General features: G+C 48.4%; 1 protein-coding gene across 2 annotated transcripts in view; it reads right to left on the reverse strand.

The window, feature by feature from the left end:
• Positions 1-14,182, reverse strand: part of ZFAT (zinc finger and AT-hook domain containing) — a 249,843-nt gene extending 235,661 nt beyond the window's left edge. The window contains exon 1 of one of the 2 annotated variants that reach the window (XM_058276079.2): positions 13,892-14,182. In XM_058276079.2, coding sequence (XP_058132062.1) covers positions 13,892-13,910 — 19 coding nt within the window. In that variant the 5' untranslated portion in view covers positions 13,911-14,182. Of the gene's footprint in view, positions 1-1,035; positions 1,241-13,891 lie in introns of those variants that run through there. The other variant, XM_058276080.2, reaches the window with a different exon arrangement.
• Between the last annotated feature and the right edge of the window lie 6,786 nt (positions 14,183-20,968).

The following is a 20,968-nucleotide window of genomic DNA, read 5'->3' on the forward strand; positions in this document are numbered from 1 at the left end:
GTAGCCAGGTCCCCAAGCTCCAGTGGGGCAAGGAGAGTGCCTCCACCAACCCGAAGTCTTGGTGCCACAAAGTCAGGAAAACCAATTCTGAGACAAAGAATTAGGAAACCTAGAAGTGGCGGAGGGGAGCCCCTGTCCACACACTCGGGGAGAGGGGGTGGCGGGAGTACTGCTGCTGTGGGCGGCTTCTGCTCTGGGCTCCGCAGGTCAGCATCAAAGGAGGTAAAATAAGAGCCTTGGCAGGAAGTGGAGGCAGGATGTGGGAAACATGCAATTCAAGTCCAAATTTAAAAGGTCTGCTTTATTTATTATGAAAGTCTGAGATTGGTCTCTATTATAAAGGGTTCTCAATTTGAAAGTTAATTCTAGGAGAATGAACTGCCCTTTAATATTCAGACATGTCCAAGGCCTTTTCATGGTCGAGGATAAAGCTGTAAATTTAAGCAAGAGTCGTCACTGGGAAAGGAAGAATTAATCCTCCGCAGCCCCACGGTCCACCCCTCCCCTGCCTAATGAAATGACCTCATCCGTTTTCTCCTGGTAACTAAACTTTAGAGCAAGCATTGCATCTACTCTCCATTAGAAAAAAAGAATAAAATTAGCTTTAACTTTATATTCATTAGCCCATAATTCATTCAGCATTTAATGGATGCCTACTGAATGCCGCATACCATACCAGCACGGTTAGAAATGAGTAAGACACAGACCCTCCATCCAGGGACAGAAGTAATCCATCTTGTTATGAGAATAAATTTACTTGAGTGTGGGTCTCTTTGTGGACTAATTTCATAGACTCCTGCTGCTGGAAGGGATGGAGAAGGGTTGAGGCCAGAATCACCAGCAGTGTCCAGGCAGGTCAAACAGCCCCCCGGACCCTCCCAGCAAGGCAGAGGCATCACCTTGGTGGGCGGCCACCACGTGGGTCCACACTGCTGGGCACCTGAGCAAGTCAGAGGCACAGCCCGGGCTCAGGCAAGCTCAGCCTCCGGGCGGCCCTGGCCCCTGCTGCTCCTGGGCCACAGAGTGCTGCAGTACCTGAGCAAGGCTCTGCGGTGGCCCTTGGGTCTTCTCTCCTGCAGGCCTGCTGTCCCAGCCCTTCAGCCGTCCTCACCGTCCTGGGTTCGTGAGGGCAGCACCCACCTGGCCAGGGCCAGGAAGACAGTTCCTGCTCGCCACCCCTGCGCCTGCAGGAGCAGCGGCTCTTACAGCCCTGCAGCAGGCCCCTTCACACGATGTCCCCTAGGGGGCAGCCAAGGGCAAAGGAGCACGTGGGCCGCCAGGAGCGGGGAACAGCTCGGCTGGGGGGACGCAGGCAGCCACCACGCCTGCTCTCTAATTAGCAAACTTTTTTTTTCAATTAAGGACGATCTTTCTTCAAGTCTCAGCGTCAACCTCACTTTCTCTGAGATGTTTCTTAAACGCCCTTAGATATAAATTAGGTCTCTATTCCTCCCCTCCCCCCCCCCCCACCTTTATTTGCCTTGGTAGCAGCTACCACAATTTGTAATTACGTATTTAATGGTGTCTTTATTTGTTTAACCTCTGTCACCTCCAAAAGACTGTAAACTCAAGATCATTTAATTCAAAATGCAGTTAAATGTTTTAAAAGAGCAATCTAAAGGTTATAAAGGTATTTACCTACAAGCAGAAAAATGCTACATTCCCTTTGTCAGGAGGACTAACGTTTTCAGAGAGTCACCCTAAGAAGCCCTGAGAATGAGGCTAACCCCATCACCCTTGACTCACACTTCCTAACAAAACAAGCAAGATAGTGTGCTGGGGAAGAAAGACGGGGCTTGGGGTCTGACCTCAGCGGAGGGGAAAGCACTTAACTTCCCTGAGCCTCTCATTCCTTCTCTGTAAAATGGGCATAAACGCAGCAAAGGGTATGGGGCGTTTTAGGAAGAGCAATCAGGCCACCAAGACAAAGTGCCTGGTCACTAAAGGATAACAGGGCCGGGTGCCAGCTTCAATGCGGAAGCCATGGTGGGTTCCCTGGCCCCCCCAGGACCCCGCTCCTTCCTGGAAACTTACACCCTCAGGATGTCGCTGCTGCTCCCTGCACTATGGCCCCACAGAAAAGCAGCAAATCTCCGTCCTTCTGCGAAATACAACAAATGAACTTAAACCAAAAATTCATGCACTCAAAGAAAAAAACAAACTACTAGGAGGGGAACCCTATGATGAAATATGAACAGAAACGAGTTAACCAAACCGCACGTGAGATGAAGAAAGCAAGTGCACTGAGACGGGCAGGGGGCTGAGCCCGTGACAACAGAGGGCAAGGCGGGCACACAAGAGGCATTCGTTCAGTGCTGGATGAATTCCAGGGCTAAGGAACACAGTTAAAAATAATTTTACTCTTTTTCCGTAAGGAGAGTATATGTAATACTTGTTTTAAAGTTTAGTTTTCCTTTTTTTCCACTAAAGAATAAAAGAGCTCTAACCAAATACCAAACTCTACGTGGTAGGCTGCTTTTTTTCACAGAGACATCAGTTAGCAATTCTCAAACTACTTTTAGTGTATTCTAGGATGGAGCAAATAAGTAAATATGCCATGGTGTCTGGGAGCCAGTTTTCTCACTGGCAGAGGGAGTTATAATATGGAACGGGGGAAGAACAGAGTAAAGCTTGTGGCTGGACTGGAATTGGAAGAACCTATATGGACTCGGTGGTTTTTAAGATGGACAGACATGGAGAGAGAGATGGGGGCGCAGACGTGCCACACGCCTGCGTGCACCGAGTACGACATGCAGGCAGCTATTTCCCAGCTGTTTACTAGAGACCCAGCAGCACAGAACCCGTAGCCAGGAGCTCACCGAGTGCAGCCACAGTTCAGTTTCTAAACACCATTCTCCACTCAAAGAAACTAGGTCTCCTGGTAGAAACTGCTAATTCCAGAGCTGGGGCAGAGAAAGTTCAAAATGAGCCCAGAATAGCTTGTGCTGTGAGAAACTAAAGAAGTGCTCAAAGAAAGAGGGGACAGGTCAAAAGGACATGATGGTCACCCTGAAGGGACCTCTACTGGCCAGACACAGGGCAAAAGAAGCATCAGTTAAACGATACAGGACTATAAACCACTGAATAAAACAGGAATTCACGAGTCCACACTAATAAAAATAGATAAAGGAAGAGTGGAAGCTCTGGTTTACACAGAAAAAACTAATAAAGGCAGAAGAAATGACAGAATTAGAAACTCCTCATTTAGCTGCCCCCCCCATGATAACTGATTCAGGCAAGAATCATCAATGGATGCTAAACTGATGAGTAAAGAAAGGTTGAAAAGTGAGGAGTAGCAAATGATATTTAGATAATAGAAAGAAAGAGGATGATAGATAAGTAGGTAGGTAAGTAAGGTGATGACAGGTAGGTAGATATGAAGCAATGTGGTAAAATATTACCATCTGAAGACTCTGGATAAAAGAGTATGTGAGAATGTTTTATACTATTCTTGCATCTTTTCTGTAAGTCTAAAATTATGTCAAAATTAAAAATTGAAAGAAAAAACTTTCGTGGGTTCCATACTGTTTGTTCGATATTAGGGGGTCTCAAAGAAGAGTCAACGAAGAACACGCTGTATTCCACCACTGCTCAGGCTCATTCGCCTCTCTCCCTCCCACAGAAGGCACCAGAAACTCCAAATGCACCTCATTTTATTTACAGAACCGTCAGCTCTCCTGAGCTCCTGTGCCCCTCCCCACTTATATCCTCAACCGAGCACAGTGCCCAAAGACAAAAGGCTTCCTTCTAACAGAAGCCTATATCTCTAGAAAGCATTAGGGAGAAGTGGGGAAAAAACGTTTTCTACACCTATTAACATAATTAAAAACTCCCTAAATTTTCCTATGACATATGTAAGGTTTAAAAAAAAAAAAGTAGGAAAATAAGTTCTCAAAAGATTTTCTGATATTTAAAATGCCTGAGAATACACCAGAGAAAGGCTTATGGGGGGATTCTCCTGCCAACAGGACCCTACAAGACACAAGATCAGCTTGGCATTCACACTACAAACCAAGAGCCCTTCTGCTTCCAGGTGCGGTACCTGAGCAGGGCGAAGCAGGGAGAAGGTGGGCTGGGGAGAGCGGGCTGGACGTGCCACGGGGGCCGAGGCCTTACTTCCAGGCACGGCCGCAGCAGCCCAGCTCTGCGCGGCCACCCCCACTGCCCGGCCCGAGTCTACCCCGTGGTGGCGTAAGGTCTCTGGGGAGGGCCGGCACCGGGTCTCGCACGGCTTGTTCCCACCACCTGGCCCGTGTGGCACAGACCTTCAAAGTCCTTACGGCTGACTGCACCCAAGAGCCCAGCAAGCAGGGCCACTCGGGAGACGCAGCTCCACTTCCAGCGTGGTAACCGGACACATGGCACCTCTCGGGTTTCCCGGTTCTTGTGACCGGCCCTCTAAGGCCCATCCAGGCTGGAATCCTGGGGCTCTCCGGTCTACTTCTCCAGCTACCATGCCAAGGCGCCTGACAGGGCCTATGGTAGCTCAGAAGAGAGAGACACCCTGGCGCGGAGCGACGCGTGGAGGCCGCCCAGGCCCCGGGTCGGAAGGCAAGCACAGGGCCCCCAGCCCGGCTCAGACAGCACGCGGGTGAGGAGGGGCCCTGGCCTCCACCGAGAGCCAAGAAACTAAGGCCCTCAGGCATGGCGCAGTGAACACCAGGTTTCTCTTTCTCAAAGACCGTGGAAGGGAAAATCACGTTCAAAATACATTTTAAATTTTTTTAAAAAGTGAACTGGGGCCGCAGCCCCACCCAGACTTTGGTTCCTGTAGAAACAGCAGAGCTGAAATGGTGAGAGGCTGGCGCGTCTTCCCTGTCCCACCAGCAAGTGGAGGCGGGCCGGGCAGGCACTGCAGGCCAGGCGGGAGCCAGTGGTGTGCGACCTACAAGGGCACGTGTGCTGAGCAGAGGGGCCGGGGATGGCAGCAGCGCCCAGGCATCCTCAGGTGACAAGCCACCTGAGACTGGAAAAGCCACAGGCTGCCCCTGGCAGGGTGTGATGGACTGAACCGTGTCCCCCTCTCTGGAGGTGTTCTCGGTCTCGGTGCACATGCTGGTAGGTGTGACCCTACTGGAAATAGGGTCTACTTCAGCTGAGGGGCAGCCCTGCTGAGTCAGGCTGGCTTTAATTCGATTCCTGGACTCCTTTATAAGCAGAGTGAAAGCAGACAGAAAGAAGCCATGGCAGAGCAGGAAGCCGCACGTCAGTAGAACCTGGAAGAGAAAGGGGAGGGCATGGCCATGTGACAGAGGAGTCAAAGAGCCCCAAGGACTGCGGGCAGCCAGACCCTGGGCACATCTTCCAGGAAGAAGCATCGCCTGCTGACGCCTGGGTTTGGGACTTCTCCTGGCCGCAAACCGTGAGCTAGCGAGTTCCCGTGGTGTAGGCCGACCCACTGCTTGCTCTTTGTTTTAGCAGCCGGGGAACCAACAGGCATGTCTGGCACTTGCGCTAAGCCTGGGCTCGCTGGAGAGGACCTGTCGGGCCGCCTCAAAACCACTTCCTTGAACTTCCACTCTCACCACTCACTTCAGGGTGGGCCTCATCTGACCCAATTCTTCAGAGAATAAAATGCTGAGAGGAAGATACGTTTAGCTCCAATTTTACAGAAAAGGAAACTGAGGTTCAAAAAGTCACAAGAACTGTCAAGCGGTGGAGCCAAAATTCGAAGTTCCGTCTGGGAGACTCCAAAGCCAGAGCTCTTTCCCAGAGTCTGTATTTCTAGGGGGCCCACCGATACCTAACCCAACAGGAAAAGAGTGCAGAGACAGCCAGAGTGAGCCCGGAACGGCTGAGTCACAGGGTAAGGGTATGTGGAGCATTCTAAGAACCCCAAGCTGCTTTCCCAAGTGGCCATTCCACTCTGCATTCCCACCAGCAGCGGCCGAGCATTCCAGCTGCTCCACGTGCTCGCCAGCACTTGGCACCGTCAGTCTTTTCCATTTTAGCCATTCTGGATGGGTGTAGAGTGGTTTCTCATTGTGGTTTTAAGTTGCCTTTCCCTAGTGATAAATGACATTGAGCATTTTTTCATACGTTTATTGGCTGTTTGCATCTGCTCTCTTGTGAAGGAGCCGTCAATTCTTTTGCCCAGTTTTGAAGTGGGTCTGTCTCCCCCATAGACCGGGAGCGTCTAAAGAACAAGATGCTCAGGGACCCCAGAGCCCAATTTCTGGGGGCCCCATCCCTGGAGAATACAATGGGAGTCATGCCGTGGGGCTGCCCAAAGGCTCCTGCCTCAGAGGGCAGCGCTCCCAGGAGGCCACAATCTGACAGGTGCTGGGGTCGGCCCTGTCGGAGCTCCAGGGAGAGCTCAGGGTGCTGAGCAGGAGCCACCAGAGGCGGCTCCTTTTATCTCCAACCTCAAAAGCTTCACCTGTAACCTGACCCAGGCCCAGATTCCAGAACCAGGCAAGGACTGAGGAGAGTGTCTAGATGGAGCCCTCCTTAAGGGGTCACGGGCCTAGACAATGGGTGGCCACTCAGCCCCTGTGACCAAGCCCTCGCCTGAGAGGTCGCTGAGTGACTAGAGCCAGAGGAACCAAGCAGCCAGAACTTGTGCTTCCTCACTTGTAAAGCTACAATGGTAAGACCACCTTCCAGAGCTTTCATGGAGATTAAAGAATGGATATGAAGCAGCGAGGGCAGGTCTACAGGAATGAGTTATTATTACCACACCCCCGTGTTCCCCCTGCAGCTGCATGATTTAATAAAGGACTATGCCACTGTATTGGGCATTATTGTTAATTATTACAACAAACCCAAATCTCCAAGATACTATTAAAATTTTAATATGCTCAGGGGAAAAGGCAAGGCTGAGAGGGAGAATAGGATGGAAGGGGAAAGGAAGGAAACGATGGATGGAGGAAAAGAGGAAAGTAGTCTGGCTGGGCTGCGGGGTCCCAAACCTCCTCTCTTGAGTCTTGACAACTGTGCTGCTCACTGGATCCACAGGGACTATTTCAGCATTCGCGGTGACGGAGTGAGTCAAGGCACGTGCTCAGGCCACACAGCTATTAAACTGCAGGACCAGGACTTCAGTCCAGCTCCCCCAACGCCAGCGCACACACTCCCGGCATTGCCTGAGCCTGGTTCCCTGACTGTGGAGCAGCAGGGCTCACTCCTGACCAGGACAGGGTCCCCCAGCCTGGACATCCCAAGTTGGCACAGGGCCCTGCTGAGGCAGTTTCTGCCCCATGGGGCGGGGACAGAGCCCCCAGGGAGGTCTTCCTATAAGCCATGCACTGCCCAGTCGCCCACCGCCTAACTCAGAAATAACAACAGGGAGCAGAATTCAAAAGGGGTTTCTCTCTACCCCTACAGGAGGCATTGAAAATCACGGGCCAGGGCTATAAGGGTGTCATGTCCCTGAGCCTGTCCATCACTCCTCTCTCCTAAAAGCAGACTCCTGCTGGTCTCCGGGGGAAAAGCCAGTCCTTACAAGCCCCGCGGGTTTTTCCTCTTTGCTATCCCCCTAAATCTGCCTCTGCTCTCCATCCCCACAGCCTCCTCCGGGCTGGTGTCAGCACACTGCAGCGCCATCTAACTGCCTCTCTCCTGCCTGCACTTTTATTTTTAGAAACTCAAATTTTTAAAACGTCAAATGTTTCTCAAAAATCACAGAATTAGAACTTATCCATATTTCTTGATAGGATTGTGAGCTTTCTAGTATCTTACAGCCATTTTATAACAACTTCTTCTTTTCTTTTCCTGTTTAAATTTAGAATCCAATTTCTTAGTTTTTCTGTGGGGGAGCTGCAGGTTTCCCCAGAAAGCCCCTGATTTCTATCAAGGTTGAAAAGCCAAGACAGGAAAACCTGCTGCATACCCTTCAAGCAGGTCCCTTCCCTTCTCACCCATGCATAACCTCTCGCTTTTCAAATTCTAGAAATTAGACAACTGGCAGAATCAGGCAACATCTTAGGAGCTGGGCCCAAAAGTTCTCCCAAATGACAAGTAAAGCTCTACAACAAAATAGTCCCTTACCAAAAGGCAAAAATAAAAACCACTGTCCTGCCTGCACTTCTGACCCTCCAAGTGACTCTTCAGAATTTCAAAAATTACTAGAAAGCTACAGTAAGCAAGAGAATGTGATACTAGGGAAGGAAAGACAAATAGATCAATGGGACAGAGAGCCCAGAAATGGACCCACTCACAATTTTCAGCAAGGGGGGGGGGGGTGTCAAAGTAATTCAAGGGAGAAAGGAAAGTCTCTTCAACAAATGAGGCTGGAAAAACCGGACATGCACACGGAAAACACAGAGCCTCAATGCCTAATCCACACCACACACAAGCACTAATTTCAGATAGATTGTAGACTAAGCTTAAAAGCAAGAAGAATAAGGCTTGGGCTCAACTGATAGCGCGTCTGCCTACCATATAGGAGGTCCAGGGTTCGATACCCAGGGCCTCCTGGCCTGTATGGTGAGCTGGCCCACGCGCAGTGCTGCTGCGCACAAGGAGTGCCGTGCCTCGCAGGGGTGTCCCCCCACGTAGGGGTGCCCCATGCACAAGGAGTGCACCCCACAAGGAGAGCCGCCCCACATGAAAAACACAGTCCACCCAGGAGTAGCACTGCATACACAGAGAGTTGACGCAGCAAGATGACACAACAAAAAGAGACACAGGTTCCCGGTGCTGTCTGAGAAAAATGCAAGTGGACACAGAAGAACACACAGCAAATTGACACAGAGAGCAGACAAAGGGGGGAAGGGGAGAGAAATAAATAAAATAAACCTTAAAAAAAAAAAAAGCATAAGGCTTAAAAAAAAAGCTAATTGAATATATTCTTAAAGAGGACACAAAAAGCCCTGCCCATCAAAGAAAAAAAAAAGATAACTAAGACTTGATTAAAATTCCAGGGACGCGGATGTGGCTCGAGTGATTGAGCTCCCGTCGACCAGATGGGAGGTCCTGGGTTCAGTGTCCAGGACCTCCTGGTGAAAGAAAGTTGGCCTGCACTGAGGAGAGCGAGCTGTCGCAACAAGACGACACAACAAAAAAGAGACACAGAGGAAATTCAATGAGAGACACAACAAGCCAGGGAGCTGAGGTATCTCAAGCGATTGAATGCCCATCTCCTATGTCAGAGGTCCCAGGATCAGTTCCCGGTGCCTCCTAAAGAGAAGACGAGAAGAGAAGACAAGCAGATACAAAAGAACGACAGCAAGCACAAGTGGCAGGGGTGGGGGGAGGGAATAAATAAATAAACCTTAAAAAAAAAATTCCAAACTTCTGTTCATCAAAAGATACTATTAAGAAAATAAGTAGGCCAGATAATATGCACAAAAGGCCAATAGGCACAAGAAAAACATGTTCAACATCATGGTCATTAGGGAAATGCAAACTAAAACTATCACGAGATACCACTGACTGGCACCCTCCAGAAGAGATCAAATGAAAGAGATTGCCAACACCAAAGGGTGGTGAGGGCTGGGAGCACGTGGGAAGCTCTTACGTTGCTCATCGGGGTGGAAAATGGTCCAACTACTCTGGAAAACGATTTGGAAGTTTCTGAAAACATAAAACATCCTTCTATCCTATAATCCAGCAATTCCATTACTAGATGTTTACTCGAATCTTAAATAAGAGTCTTATTGCAGCTTTATTCACAATAACCAAAACTCAACGGGAGAACGTATCAACAAACTGGAGTGCAGCCAGACAATGGAATTCAATTTTGCAATAAAAAGGAAGGAGTGAACCTCAGAAAATTTTGCTGGGTGAAAGTCAGACACTAAAGAATTACATGATGTGCTACAAAAGGCAAAACTAATCTACGGAGACAGAACTCATTCAGAGGCTGTTTGGGGTGAGGTAACAGGCAAATGATGGGATGGGAAGGGGCCGAGAGAACTTTCTGGGGTGATGGAAAAGTTCTATACATTGTGAGACATCCTGGAGATCTGCATTTATCAAACCTGGTGAAACTGTGCACTTAAAGTCTGTGCATCTCACTGTATGTAAATTATACCAAAATGAATCTGAACATGGTCTCCTGGCAGCTGCCGAAGAGCCAATCAGCCGGCCATATTGCCCTCCTGGTCCTGGAAGCTTGGGGAAGATCGCCCTACTGGCCTCCCGCTGCTGGGAAAGCCCTTCCTCACAGACCCAGGCACCCCCAGCCCCGTCCTGGCCTCAGCACTCATCTTGTCACACAGAGCACACCTGTGTGTGTCACACTGTCTTTGCACAGGCATTCCCTCTGCAGGCTGCCTCTGCCACGCCCCCCCCCCCCCCCCCCCCCCCGCAAGACCCAGCTCACACACCTCCTCCCAGAAGCCCTCCCAGATTCCCGGGCTGGGCCAGGACCACCTCCCCCGAGGACCCCCAGTACTCTGTGCTACTTCCATCATCAACCTGGGCCACCAGGGAGGGCAGTGACTGGAAAAGAGTCCCAAACCAGAGTCACCCCCATCCGCCTACGTGGGGTACTGCCTCCTTCCCATGGGGACAGCTGCCGCTCACGCCAGCATCCTCTGGGGCTGGGTCTCTATCCCACCCATCCTGCCTCTTCCTGGACCCTGGTTGGGCACAAAGGTCCAGATTCTGATTCCGACAGTTTGCAGCACCATTTGGTACATGGTGTAAAAAAAAACAAAGAAAATACTGTTACCCACTCTAAAGGCCCTGTTTTTATATGAATATGCCAAGCCCAATCCTTTTAAAAGCAACCTATATCGTTTAATATTCCATAAAAAAGAAAGCAACTTCAAACCTATAATAGGTGTTTAATATGTCTATTTTGCTTCACTCCCTGGTTACTCTCTTTCCTTCTAAAAAAATTAATCAAACTCTATCCCACCCTTTCTATCAATGAAGTGCACCGAGATATATGGTGGAGAGACGGGTCCTGGGTCAGGAAGAGAAAACAAGCATTCCCTAAATGTGGCCAGTATCCCATAGTGCCCCTTGCCCAAGTAGAGGATAGGATTATGCCTCTTTCTGCAGATGGGAAGAAATTCATGATTTGCTTCAGGTCAGGAGTCTAGTGAATAAGTGATCTTTGGAGACCAGAACTCATGTTCTTTCCACCCTCCGAACTGTTCCCATCCTTAAAGTTGATGCCTGCCCTTGAGAAATTTCAAAGACAGTTACAGTTTAACTGAGTAAACAGCTGAGCCCAAGGAAAGTTTAACTTTAGGCTAAATCCCTTCTACATAATTAAATCAGCCCACCTGGATGGGGAGGTTTTCAGAGGTGGCATGCATAAAACCATCAACAAAAAGAAATGCAATTAAGGAGTCTTTAATATATCTGAAAATTGTTATGTAAATTATAAGGGAAAGCAGGGAAAGAAACAGAAACCATTTCGCCAGAGGCAAATGAGGAGCTGGCTGAGAAGGGAGCAACGTGGTAAAAGGTCTCCAATTTACAGCAATAACCACCTCAGGAATTTAACAATCTAAAGCCTGTACCTTATAGACCATATGCAACATATAGACATATGCAACCACCTCATTATCAGTAATTGTGCTCACTCCCCTAAATTAACCTAAGAACCAAACAAAACAGAAAACTCTTTTCAGAAATTAGCTGGCCATGAGTCGACAGTAACACATTTTTAAAAGCATGGTCTTTCCTCATTTGTTACAGCTGGAAATTGAAAAACACTATAATATATGCCCAAATTTCTTTTTTTAAACTTGGTTAGTAAATTCCAGTTGAGAGGTAGAAAGTTCATTCTGTGCCCTAGCAGGAGCAGAACCGTATCGGACAGGGAGGCACCAGATCGATGAGGTCATTCTTTAAGAAAGCAGCGTGGCCCGCCAGCCACTCCAGCTTGTGCCTGCTCCACCACTCCACTAAACACACGCGTGTACCTGGCACAAGAGTGGGCTGAGGACGGGGCCGAGGACAGCATCTCTTCATACTCCTGCCTTGCATATGGAGGGAGGTGTTGACCTGACTGCAGAAGCCACGAAAGTTGCGTTTTAGAATGGGAGTGGAAGAACTGACAACAAACAGCCAGCCAAGTAAGTTGCAGGTGGGCACGGGCCTTCCTGTCCTCAGCCCTCAGCACGGGGACACCTACTCTGGAGAACTTAATAGATGACTTGGTAGATGGAGAAGGATGCAGCTGGAGGGGACAGCTGTGGAGGCAAAGCCCCAGGGACATGAGCTTTGCATGTCAGAAAGGTCATTTGGACAGAAGCTCACACAAGTGAAGCCAGCCAGAAAGATAGGGAATTAATAGATGCATCTGGAACCTGGCAACGAGTCCACATGGACACCAATATCCCCAAGATGCTGCTGGAAGACCACACACACACACGATGCTGCCATTCAGAACAAGATTTCCTCCAGAAGCCAGGAGAAGCCCAGCTATTCCCCAAGGACTTTATCACTGGGCCCTCCTGGGGGACTGATGGGTGGGGTAATCAATCAAAACAGCAAAGAGCTGAACTCCTCCCCTGCCATTAGCAAAAGATGATTACTGGTTTAAAAAGCAAGCACAAAGACCCTTGCTCTCTAGTCGTCAACCTCTTCCGGTGCCAATCCTGGTGCCAGTCCCAGTGCCCATCCTGCCCTGTTCCTGCCTTTTCTCTCCTGCTCTTGCCACGTCCTCCTGCATGGATCAACTTGCAAGTAAAACCTGGGCATTTTTAATCTAGAATGGGGAATTTGTAGTTGTAACTCAGTCCTCTTTATCACTTTTCAGTCCCTTCCTCTCTACCTGGGACCCATGATCTATTATTTTCTCCCATTTCTCTTCCCTCCCTCTCTCAATAAAATTATTGGCCTAACTAACCCAACGTGCTCTTGAAATTCATTTCTGCAGCATAGTCAAGAACGTAGACAACATACCAATGTGATCAATAACTACATCGATTAATAGCAACTAAGCAGTCACTATGCGCCAAGGCTGCACCAGGGATGGAGGCACGAGGCAGGCAGGTGCACAGGAGTTGGAATTTTATTCCAAGTTGGGGACAGCTGACTGAAGCCTCACCTCTGCCAACTGTACTGTTAACCTTTCTGAACTTTTGTTCCTCATCAGTAAATGACCTAGTAGTAAACGCTATTTGTGAGACCTGAGCAGCAAAATCTGAACTCAGTGCCCGGGTGTGGAAGCTACTGTTAATTAGAGGAGGGACCAGATGCTCAAGGAGGGTGACAGGACCTGGTGTACGTGGAAGGTCAAACTGCATTCGGCAGCTCTGAGGCTCCACCTGCCAGAATGGCTGCTTCTCCTTGGGAAGCCAGAATCGGCTGCCAGGAGGAGGCGGCATTTGAGCTTAACTGTAAAGGGTGAATAAAAGCCCTCGGAGCTGGGCAGCAAGTAGAGCGTAAATTATAAGGCATCACAATGTGCTGCATGGCTCCCAGCAACAACCCTCCGCTTTTATGGCGCCCTCTACGGGACACAAAGAAACCTTCCTTCTCAAGGTCAGCTGAGCCCTGACCCTACACAACACCCGGCAGAGCCGAGTAGGTAGGGCTCATAATTAGGGGAGCTACCCATTTCACAGATGAGGAAACTGAGGCCCGCTCAAGCGCCACCCAGCCCAAGAGGTGGCAGCGCCGAGATTTGAACCTCCCGCCCCAGAGGATACGGGCACTCCCTCCCAGGCAGGCGCCAGGGCCCTGCCCGTTACCCTGGAAACGGCCCCAGGCGCGTGCGCACTGCCTCCCCCTCGCCTGCTCTTCCACTCCTCCACGTTACTTTTTTTTTTTTTTTTTTTAAATAAAACCCAAAGCGGCAGGATACGGCCAGCGGCGGAGCGTGTCCTGCCGCACGGCGCTACGCTCGCTCTCCGCCCCGAGCCGCGGATCCCTCCGCCGCCCGGCAACCCGCGCGCTTCTTCCGACTCCACGCTGGAAACGGCTGCCCGCGCGCCGCGCCCCTCCCCCACCTACCCCCACCCCAATCCCTCGCCCGGCTCACCTGCCGCCCGCGTCTCCATGGCAACGCCCCCACCGCCGAGGAAAAAAAAGCCTCGGGTTCTTCCGGGCCCCCTCCCGTGCCGACCGAGAAGGCGAGGTCTCCCGCTGACGCTTCGCTTTTTATTTTTATTTTTTTAAGAAAAGAGCCGGCGAGGTTATGGCGAATCTGCGGCATCCAACATGGCGGATGGAGTCTTCGGCCGCCTCCCCACGGGGCGCTGACGCCGGCGTATCGGGCGTCACCTCCGGATGACCCTCCCCCGGCGCCGAGCGCGGCCCGGCTGGGCCGAACTATTGCGCATGCTCGCGCCCAGCCTTCCCGCTCGTTAGCCCGATCCGGAGAGTCCGCCGCTCCGCGTTTTGGGCAACGCCCGAGAAAGGTCTGGCGGGAGAAGTGGAATACGGATTGCAGGACTGGGCGTCGTCCTAGTTCTGCCGGGAGCCGGCGGCCGCCAGCCTGCGGGCCCGCCCTCCTGTCCTGGAGCCGCGGGGGCTGCACGTGGGAGGAGAGTTCAGGGGTCAGGTCGCAGTCCTGCCCTTGACTGACTAATTTGTACAGCGATTTAACTTTGCTCGGTCTTCTCAGTCTCCTACTGTGCCAGGTGGAGTCGTTAGAGCCTACCTGCCTCTCAGAAAGGTTTACTTTACAGTGTTCCCCGAACAGGGGGATGCTTTCCACCCTGTTTGTAGTTGGTACCGACAGAATTCGTCTCAAATCACTTCATGAGAAAGCGATTCCTTCTCCCTTCTCTTTCCTTCCTTCTGATTCTTTTGCAGAAAGTCTCAGGTGTGAGCCCGCCGCTCTAACACTTGCTCATTTCCCTAGTTCTGGCGGAAAGCCTCGGCAATGTAATGATGCTGTTTTCGTTCTGACGGGAGTAATTAGCTCTGTTACTAGATTAGGTTCTTGGATCAAAGGGGCCCCTCCCTGACCACCCCATCTAAAGTGGTCCTCCTAAATCACCCTGTATTTTCTTTAGTGTCTGTTGCTACCTCTCCATCGCCTGAATCTGTCCGTCTTGGTCTGCCTTTTAGTCCCAGAACCAAGAACTGTGCCTGACACAGTTATTTGTTGAATAAATTCATGACTTCGTGTTGCCTTCAAGATTATCTTCTAAAAAATAAGTTCTATCTTTTCATTTATGGTAGTATATAAAGTTTTCTTTTAAATCAATTTACATTCCTTGAAATGAGTCACTTTCTTCATTAGAGTGTGGGTTTACAGAAAAATCATGCATAAAATACATGATATCCCTGTACCATCACACTATCAACCCCTTTTATTAGTGTGAAACATTTATTACAATTGATGCTAGCATATTTTTATAAGTGTGCTATTAACTAAAGTCCATGGTTTAACTTAGGGTTCAATGTGTAGTGTAGTTCCATGGATTTTTTTTAATTTTTATTCTATTACCATATATACAATCTAACAATTCCCCTCTTAATCATCTTCAGATATATATTTTAGTGCTATTAATTGCATTCACAATATTGTGCTAGCATCACCACCGTCCATTACCGAAATATTTCCATCATTCCAAATAGGAACTATTTTAAGCCTTAACTTCCCTATACCCACCCAAACCCCCAGTAACCTATATTCTAAATTCTTTAAAATGAGTCTTTTTTTTTTCCAATGCTACAAAGGCAGGACCAAAAAAAAAAAAAAAAGGGAACCTCAAGTGACTGAAGATTGGGAACAACAGATTCATTTTTATGGTTCCCCTGAAATGTTAGTCTGAGCCTGTTACGTGTCTTCCTGGAAAAGCTCCTCTGTTCCTGCTCATCTTGATGAAACTCTCCTTCCCAGACGCCCTGAAGCTCAGCCTGTGTTCCCACAGCTCTGGGTCCTGCTTGCTTTGCGCCTCCTGCACTGAGTTGTGTTTGTGTGTTCATACAGCCCTCTCCCCAAGCAGACCATGGACTTCTCGAGCACAGACTCAATAACAGATCTTTTCATCTTTGTTTTCCCAGCAACTGTTGCATAAGAACGTTACTGAATGAACACCTCCATTTCCATTGTCACTTATTTTTCAGTACTGAAACTGCCATGGGCCTTGGGCTTTGGGATGACATCTGATTTCTTTGCAGTTTTTCTGCCTTGACTCCTTAATCTTTTTCTTGGGAGATTAGGACAGGTCCTAATGTTCCAAGCCCCTCTCCCCCATTCCATTCTCACAACAAAGGGAATTAGATTAGACAAATACGATTTTCTTTTGTAGATGAGAAGAGGAATAGAGAGGTAATGTGACTTCCTGAGCTCACAGCGCAAGCCATTGAAGAACACTCTCCATGCCCAGTGTTCTTACCCCTTGACCACACTGCTGTCAGGACTTGCTCAGACCACCATCCACCCCAGCAAAGCCCATTCCAGGACAAGCAGAGTGCTATTGCTACACATCCACCATCTTCTACATCACAAGACAGACGGTGGGGTAGGGAAAGGAATCTTGTATTTGTTTATAAGCTGCCCAAGAGGCTACATTGATAGGTGTTTCCTTGTAGAACTTTACATATTTTCAATAATCGCTATTTTACTGGGAGTGGATTTCTGTCAGGAAATTAGAGTTGTTCTGAGTTGCTGGCAATATTGGTTTTGGGCTGGGGTGCTTTTCTTGCCGCAGCATTTAAATGTTACTTTATTGATCAGCAGTTGGATTGCTCCTGATGTGACCAAAATGAATTTTGGAAATGAAGCAATTTAGAATATCTGTGATTTTCTCCACTAATCCCATGGCATTCTCTGCCATCTAGCCACTCATCATCCAAAGAATGTTTACTGTACACTTGTTATTACTGCATACCCTCCCAGAGGCAGGCATATAGAATTGAAATCCACATTTGTAAGTAGAGAGATGAGCTTGGCTGTTCTGTTGCCCTGCTCTGCTATAGACACACTTCCATTCAGCAAGCATTTTTATTCTTTCCACTTGCCAGTAATATTCCAAAATGCCTGCAGCTACTAAACAAGCATTAGAAGTAATTGGAAATTACTCAAAATTATATAATTAATGGCATTCTGTTTCCATGATGAGTACCAGCAAGTCCACTGGTGGCAATCAGCCTCGTAATGCTAGCACACAAAGGAATTTATCAACATGCCATGGCATTTCACTATATTCATTCATATAATTGAATTTATTTGTGTTGATAATTTTATAATTATATGTAGTAGCTATATGACAAATGGCATTTACATGAAAACAATAATTTCTGTCCATAATTCTATAAGATGTTTTCTTGAAAGCAGCTTTTGATACAGGACATATACAGGGGAACTCAAAATAATGGTCCTTGAGGTACACAACAGGGCTAGAATCAGAGATTAGAATAGTCACAGTTTGGGTGAAGTATTAAGAATTAAATAGGTATTATGTAGGCATGTTGGAGAGAAAAAGGCATTTAAAGCTTACGTTAAATAAAAGGATATAGTAATATTAGAACTGTATGAGCTATATCACTGTGAACATAATTATGAACATAATTACAACCTTAGGAAGCATCACCTTTTCCAGCCCCACCTTTCAGTGGCTAAAGCATGCCATCTCCTCACATGTCTGCTAGTGGCACCATCTGGATGTGCTCTCAGCAACCAAATATTGATTTTTAATAGCATTTCATTATCAGTTGCCAGTGCTCCTTCCAAAGAAGCTGATTCCATGTTTGGGCACAGGAAAAATCAAAACAGGCCTAAACACCTTGCTATTGCCAGAAAAAAACAAATGCTTTTAAAAATGCTGGCCTACAGCTGAGAGGACAAAGGGCCCAGCTGAAAGGGGCAGGGCTCCCTGCGGGCGAGGTTGTGACAATTTTAATATCATTAAGAACAGTAAAACACTCGTACAAGTTGAGCAGATGAAAAGCCATGAGTCCTTAACGATATTCGAAAAGGAAAAAGTCAATATTACGTGTATGAAAATACACATACAACTAACTGTAATTACAAAGCTGGTTGTAATTCAAAGAATAGGTAGGTTTGGTGCTGTGGGGTTGTTTCTTACCTGAGAAGTTCTGCATGACTGTTTATTAAAATGGTATATCTGGATAAGTTGAGAAGGACAGATAAGGTAACTTTAAGTCAAATACTCCAGAAAAAGGAGGAACTGTTCCAAAAAAGGAAGGGCAGACCAGGAGCAGTAATCTCATTAATAACCAGGTAGAAAGAGGGGCTCAAGAATTTTTATTGCAAGTTCGTGGATTTGCCAAATGTCCTGAGGGAAATAGCTGGTAGCTTATCCTGCTTTATGGCCCTGCTAATTGTAATGAAATGCTAATGACACATAATAAAGTTCATTGTAAACTGAGGCTGAACATCATTTTTACCCAAGGTGTAATGTGCACAGGGGTGAAGATTGCAAAGGCATGCTTATAAGTTCCCAGTGGCATAGCAGGCGGACCTGGGCTGAGAGCAGGAGCCCCAACTGGCCAGTGCCTGGCCCTGTTTGAGTCACACTGGAGGAACCGATGTTCCATCCGAGACTCCATCAGCCAGTGGCCCCGAGGCTGCCACGGCAGTGCGCCTGAGGAGAGCTTTCCCTCTTGGTCCGAAACTGCAATCCTGGAAAAGTTCAAAAATAAGCTTTATAAAAATAGTGAAGAAATTAATCAAATCCATAGTTATGATTCTGATAAAGAGGTTTTGGTACAAGGGCAATAAAAATTTGTGTGTTTTCAGAGTGTTTGAAGCAGTTAGTAGAAGTTATATTAGACTCATAGTTACACTGAAACAGGATCACTTAACGCATAAATATTTAAATAAAATTTGATTTGGAACTTTCTGAGTTTTATTTAAGATTTATTTATTTTATTTCTCTCCCCTTCCCCCCTCCCACCCCAGTTGTCTGTTCTCTGTGTCTGTTTGCTGCATGTTCTTTTCTTTGTCTGCTTCTGTTGTTGTCAGCAGCACGGGAATCTGTGTTTCTTTTTGTTGCGTCATCTTGTTGTGTCAGCTCTCCGTGTGTGTGGCGCCATTCCTGGGCAAGCTGCACTTTCTTTCGCGCTGGGCAGCTCTCCTTACGGGGCGCACTCCTTGCACATGGGGCTCCCCTACGCAGGGGACACCCCTGTGTGGCAGGGCACTCCTTGCACGCATCAGCACTGCGCATGAGCCAGCTGCACACGGGTCAAGGAGGCCCAGGGTTTGAACCACGGGCCTCCCATGTGGTAGACGGACGCCCTAACTACTGGGCCAAGTCCGCGTCCCAACTTTCTGAGTTTTGATGTATCTATTGTAATTAATCCTTAAATTGTTTAGAAAAAAATTAATTTATAAGTAGAGCAAACAGGCTTTAAACCAACTGCAAGTAGTAACTGGTCCCTGCAAAAAAAGGTGGCTTTGGGGGGTGGGGCAGCAGGGAGGTGGCTTTGGAATCCCAGCAACAAGGGAACAAAACAGTGCTGGGCCCACAGCCGGGCCCCAATAAATCATAGGTGAAGAAAGGGAGAAAGGGATGGAGGCAAGGGAAAGAGGGATAAACACTGGGGGTACACCCGGAGAGTGTCAGACATGCATATTTAAATATTTATTTTGTGACTGTTGTGTACAGCACTGGTGTCGATTTTCGGAAGAGAGGAAAAGCAGATTTTGAAAAAGCCTGGGGCTTGGATGTCTATGACTGGCAGACTGGTTAAATAAGCACTGGTTCACCCATGCAGGAAACACTAGGCAGCTGCTTCAAAGAATGCGGAGGCCATGCATGCGGTGACAGAGCATGCGCGCTGAGATACATCCTTAAAATTCAGGGTGAGGAACTCCATACGGGGTGCACTGCTGTGTGCGGATGGTTTTTAAAGGGCACACGCGACGTGATTGTCTGAAACGATGCACAAGAAACTGGCCACTTTGCACAGCTTTGAGGGGGGTGCCTGGGCCTGGAGATCCAGGCTCACAGGAAGAATTACTTTTCCCTGAGCACCCTTTTCAGTTAAAAAACACACCGAAAACCCAGGACTTAACACTGATTTGAAACTGTGTCAGTGTCAAAACAAAAGGACAAGAAAGGCCGCGGGGTGCACGATACGGAACCTTCTTGCAATGTCTAGAAGGCTTTAGAGAGGAGGGTGTTGTTAGGGGCAGAGAAGAGGCGGAAACTGTAGAAAGGAGAAACTGAGGGCATCAGCGCCAACCAGACCCTGCAGCCCTGCAGATGCTCATCACCGTAATTCTCCTTGGAGACCAAAAGAAAGTGTCTGTGGAGGTCTCTACAATGACGGCCCCTGGTGAGCTAAGCCTCTAGGGAGTCAAGCCTCCCGGTAATCACATCCCCTTGTAGCGTGCACACACACACCCATACACCACCCTGACTTTGGGCTTGGCCATGTGACTCCCTTTGGCCAATGGGACACAAGCAAGCCTGGCGCGGTGGAGGCTGGATAAGCACTTGGACCCAGGTTGGTCCTCCTGTAAGGAAGCTCCGGCATTAACTAGAAGCCTCATTCCAAAGGAGAAAGAACAGGAAACAAAAGAGGGTTATGTGACTTTCCCAAGGTCCTACAATAAACAGTAACTTGGGGACCAGAAACAATTAGCCTGGTGATCATACCCCCAGGCCTTTCTACAGGACCCCTCTACCACTCGCTCCAGATTCTGCAAAATTGCCCAAGGAAAACATAGCCCATGGCACATGCTAAAGAGGGCAGACAGGGTGGGGAGAGGAGAGTCTGGTACAATCTGGGCAGCCCAAAGTGTGGTGTTGGAGCAGGGTGGGTAAGAGCCTAAGCTAAGCCTAAGCACCTGGCCTGGGTCCTGCGTAGCACATGCCGCTCACTCTGAGGGCCTGTGTTCAACCTGGGGCATGCTACGTGTCTCCAAGTTTCCTTCTGAGCATCCGACAAGTGCTCTGCTGAACGTCACAGCCCCATTTGAAAGGGCTGGCTGCTGTTCTTCCAACAGCGAACTCAAGTGAATTGAAGACCAGGTGCCAACTGCGGGGCCAGCCCAGCCTTCCCCCTCGCCTCCGTCACCGTGGCTGGAGTGAGAAGAAGCAGCTGACATCCCGCTTGAATGCACTTCTTTTTTTTTTTTTTTTTTATTTTGTAAAAATATTACATTCAAAAAATATGAGGTCCCATTCAA

This window comes from Dasypus novemcinctus, chromosome 14, assembly GCF_030445035.2.
Source record: "Dasypus novemcinctus isolate mDasNov1 chromosome 14, mDasNov1.1.hap2, whole genome shotgun sequence".
In the NCBI taxonomy this organism is placed as follows: Eukaryota; Metazoa; Chordata; class Mammalia; order Cingulata; family Dasypodidae; genus Dasypus; species Dasypus novemcinctus.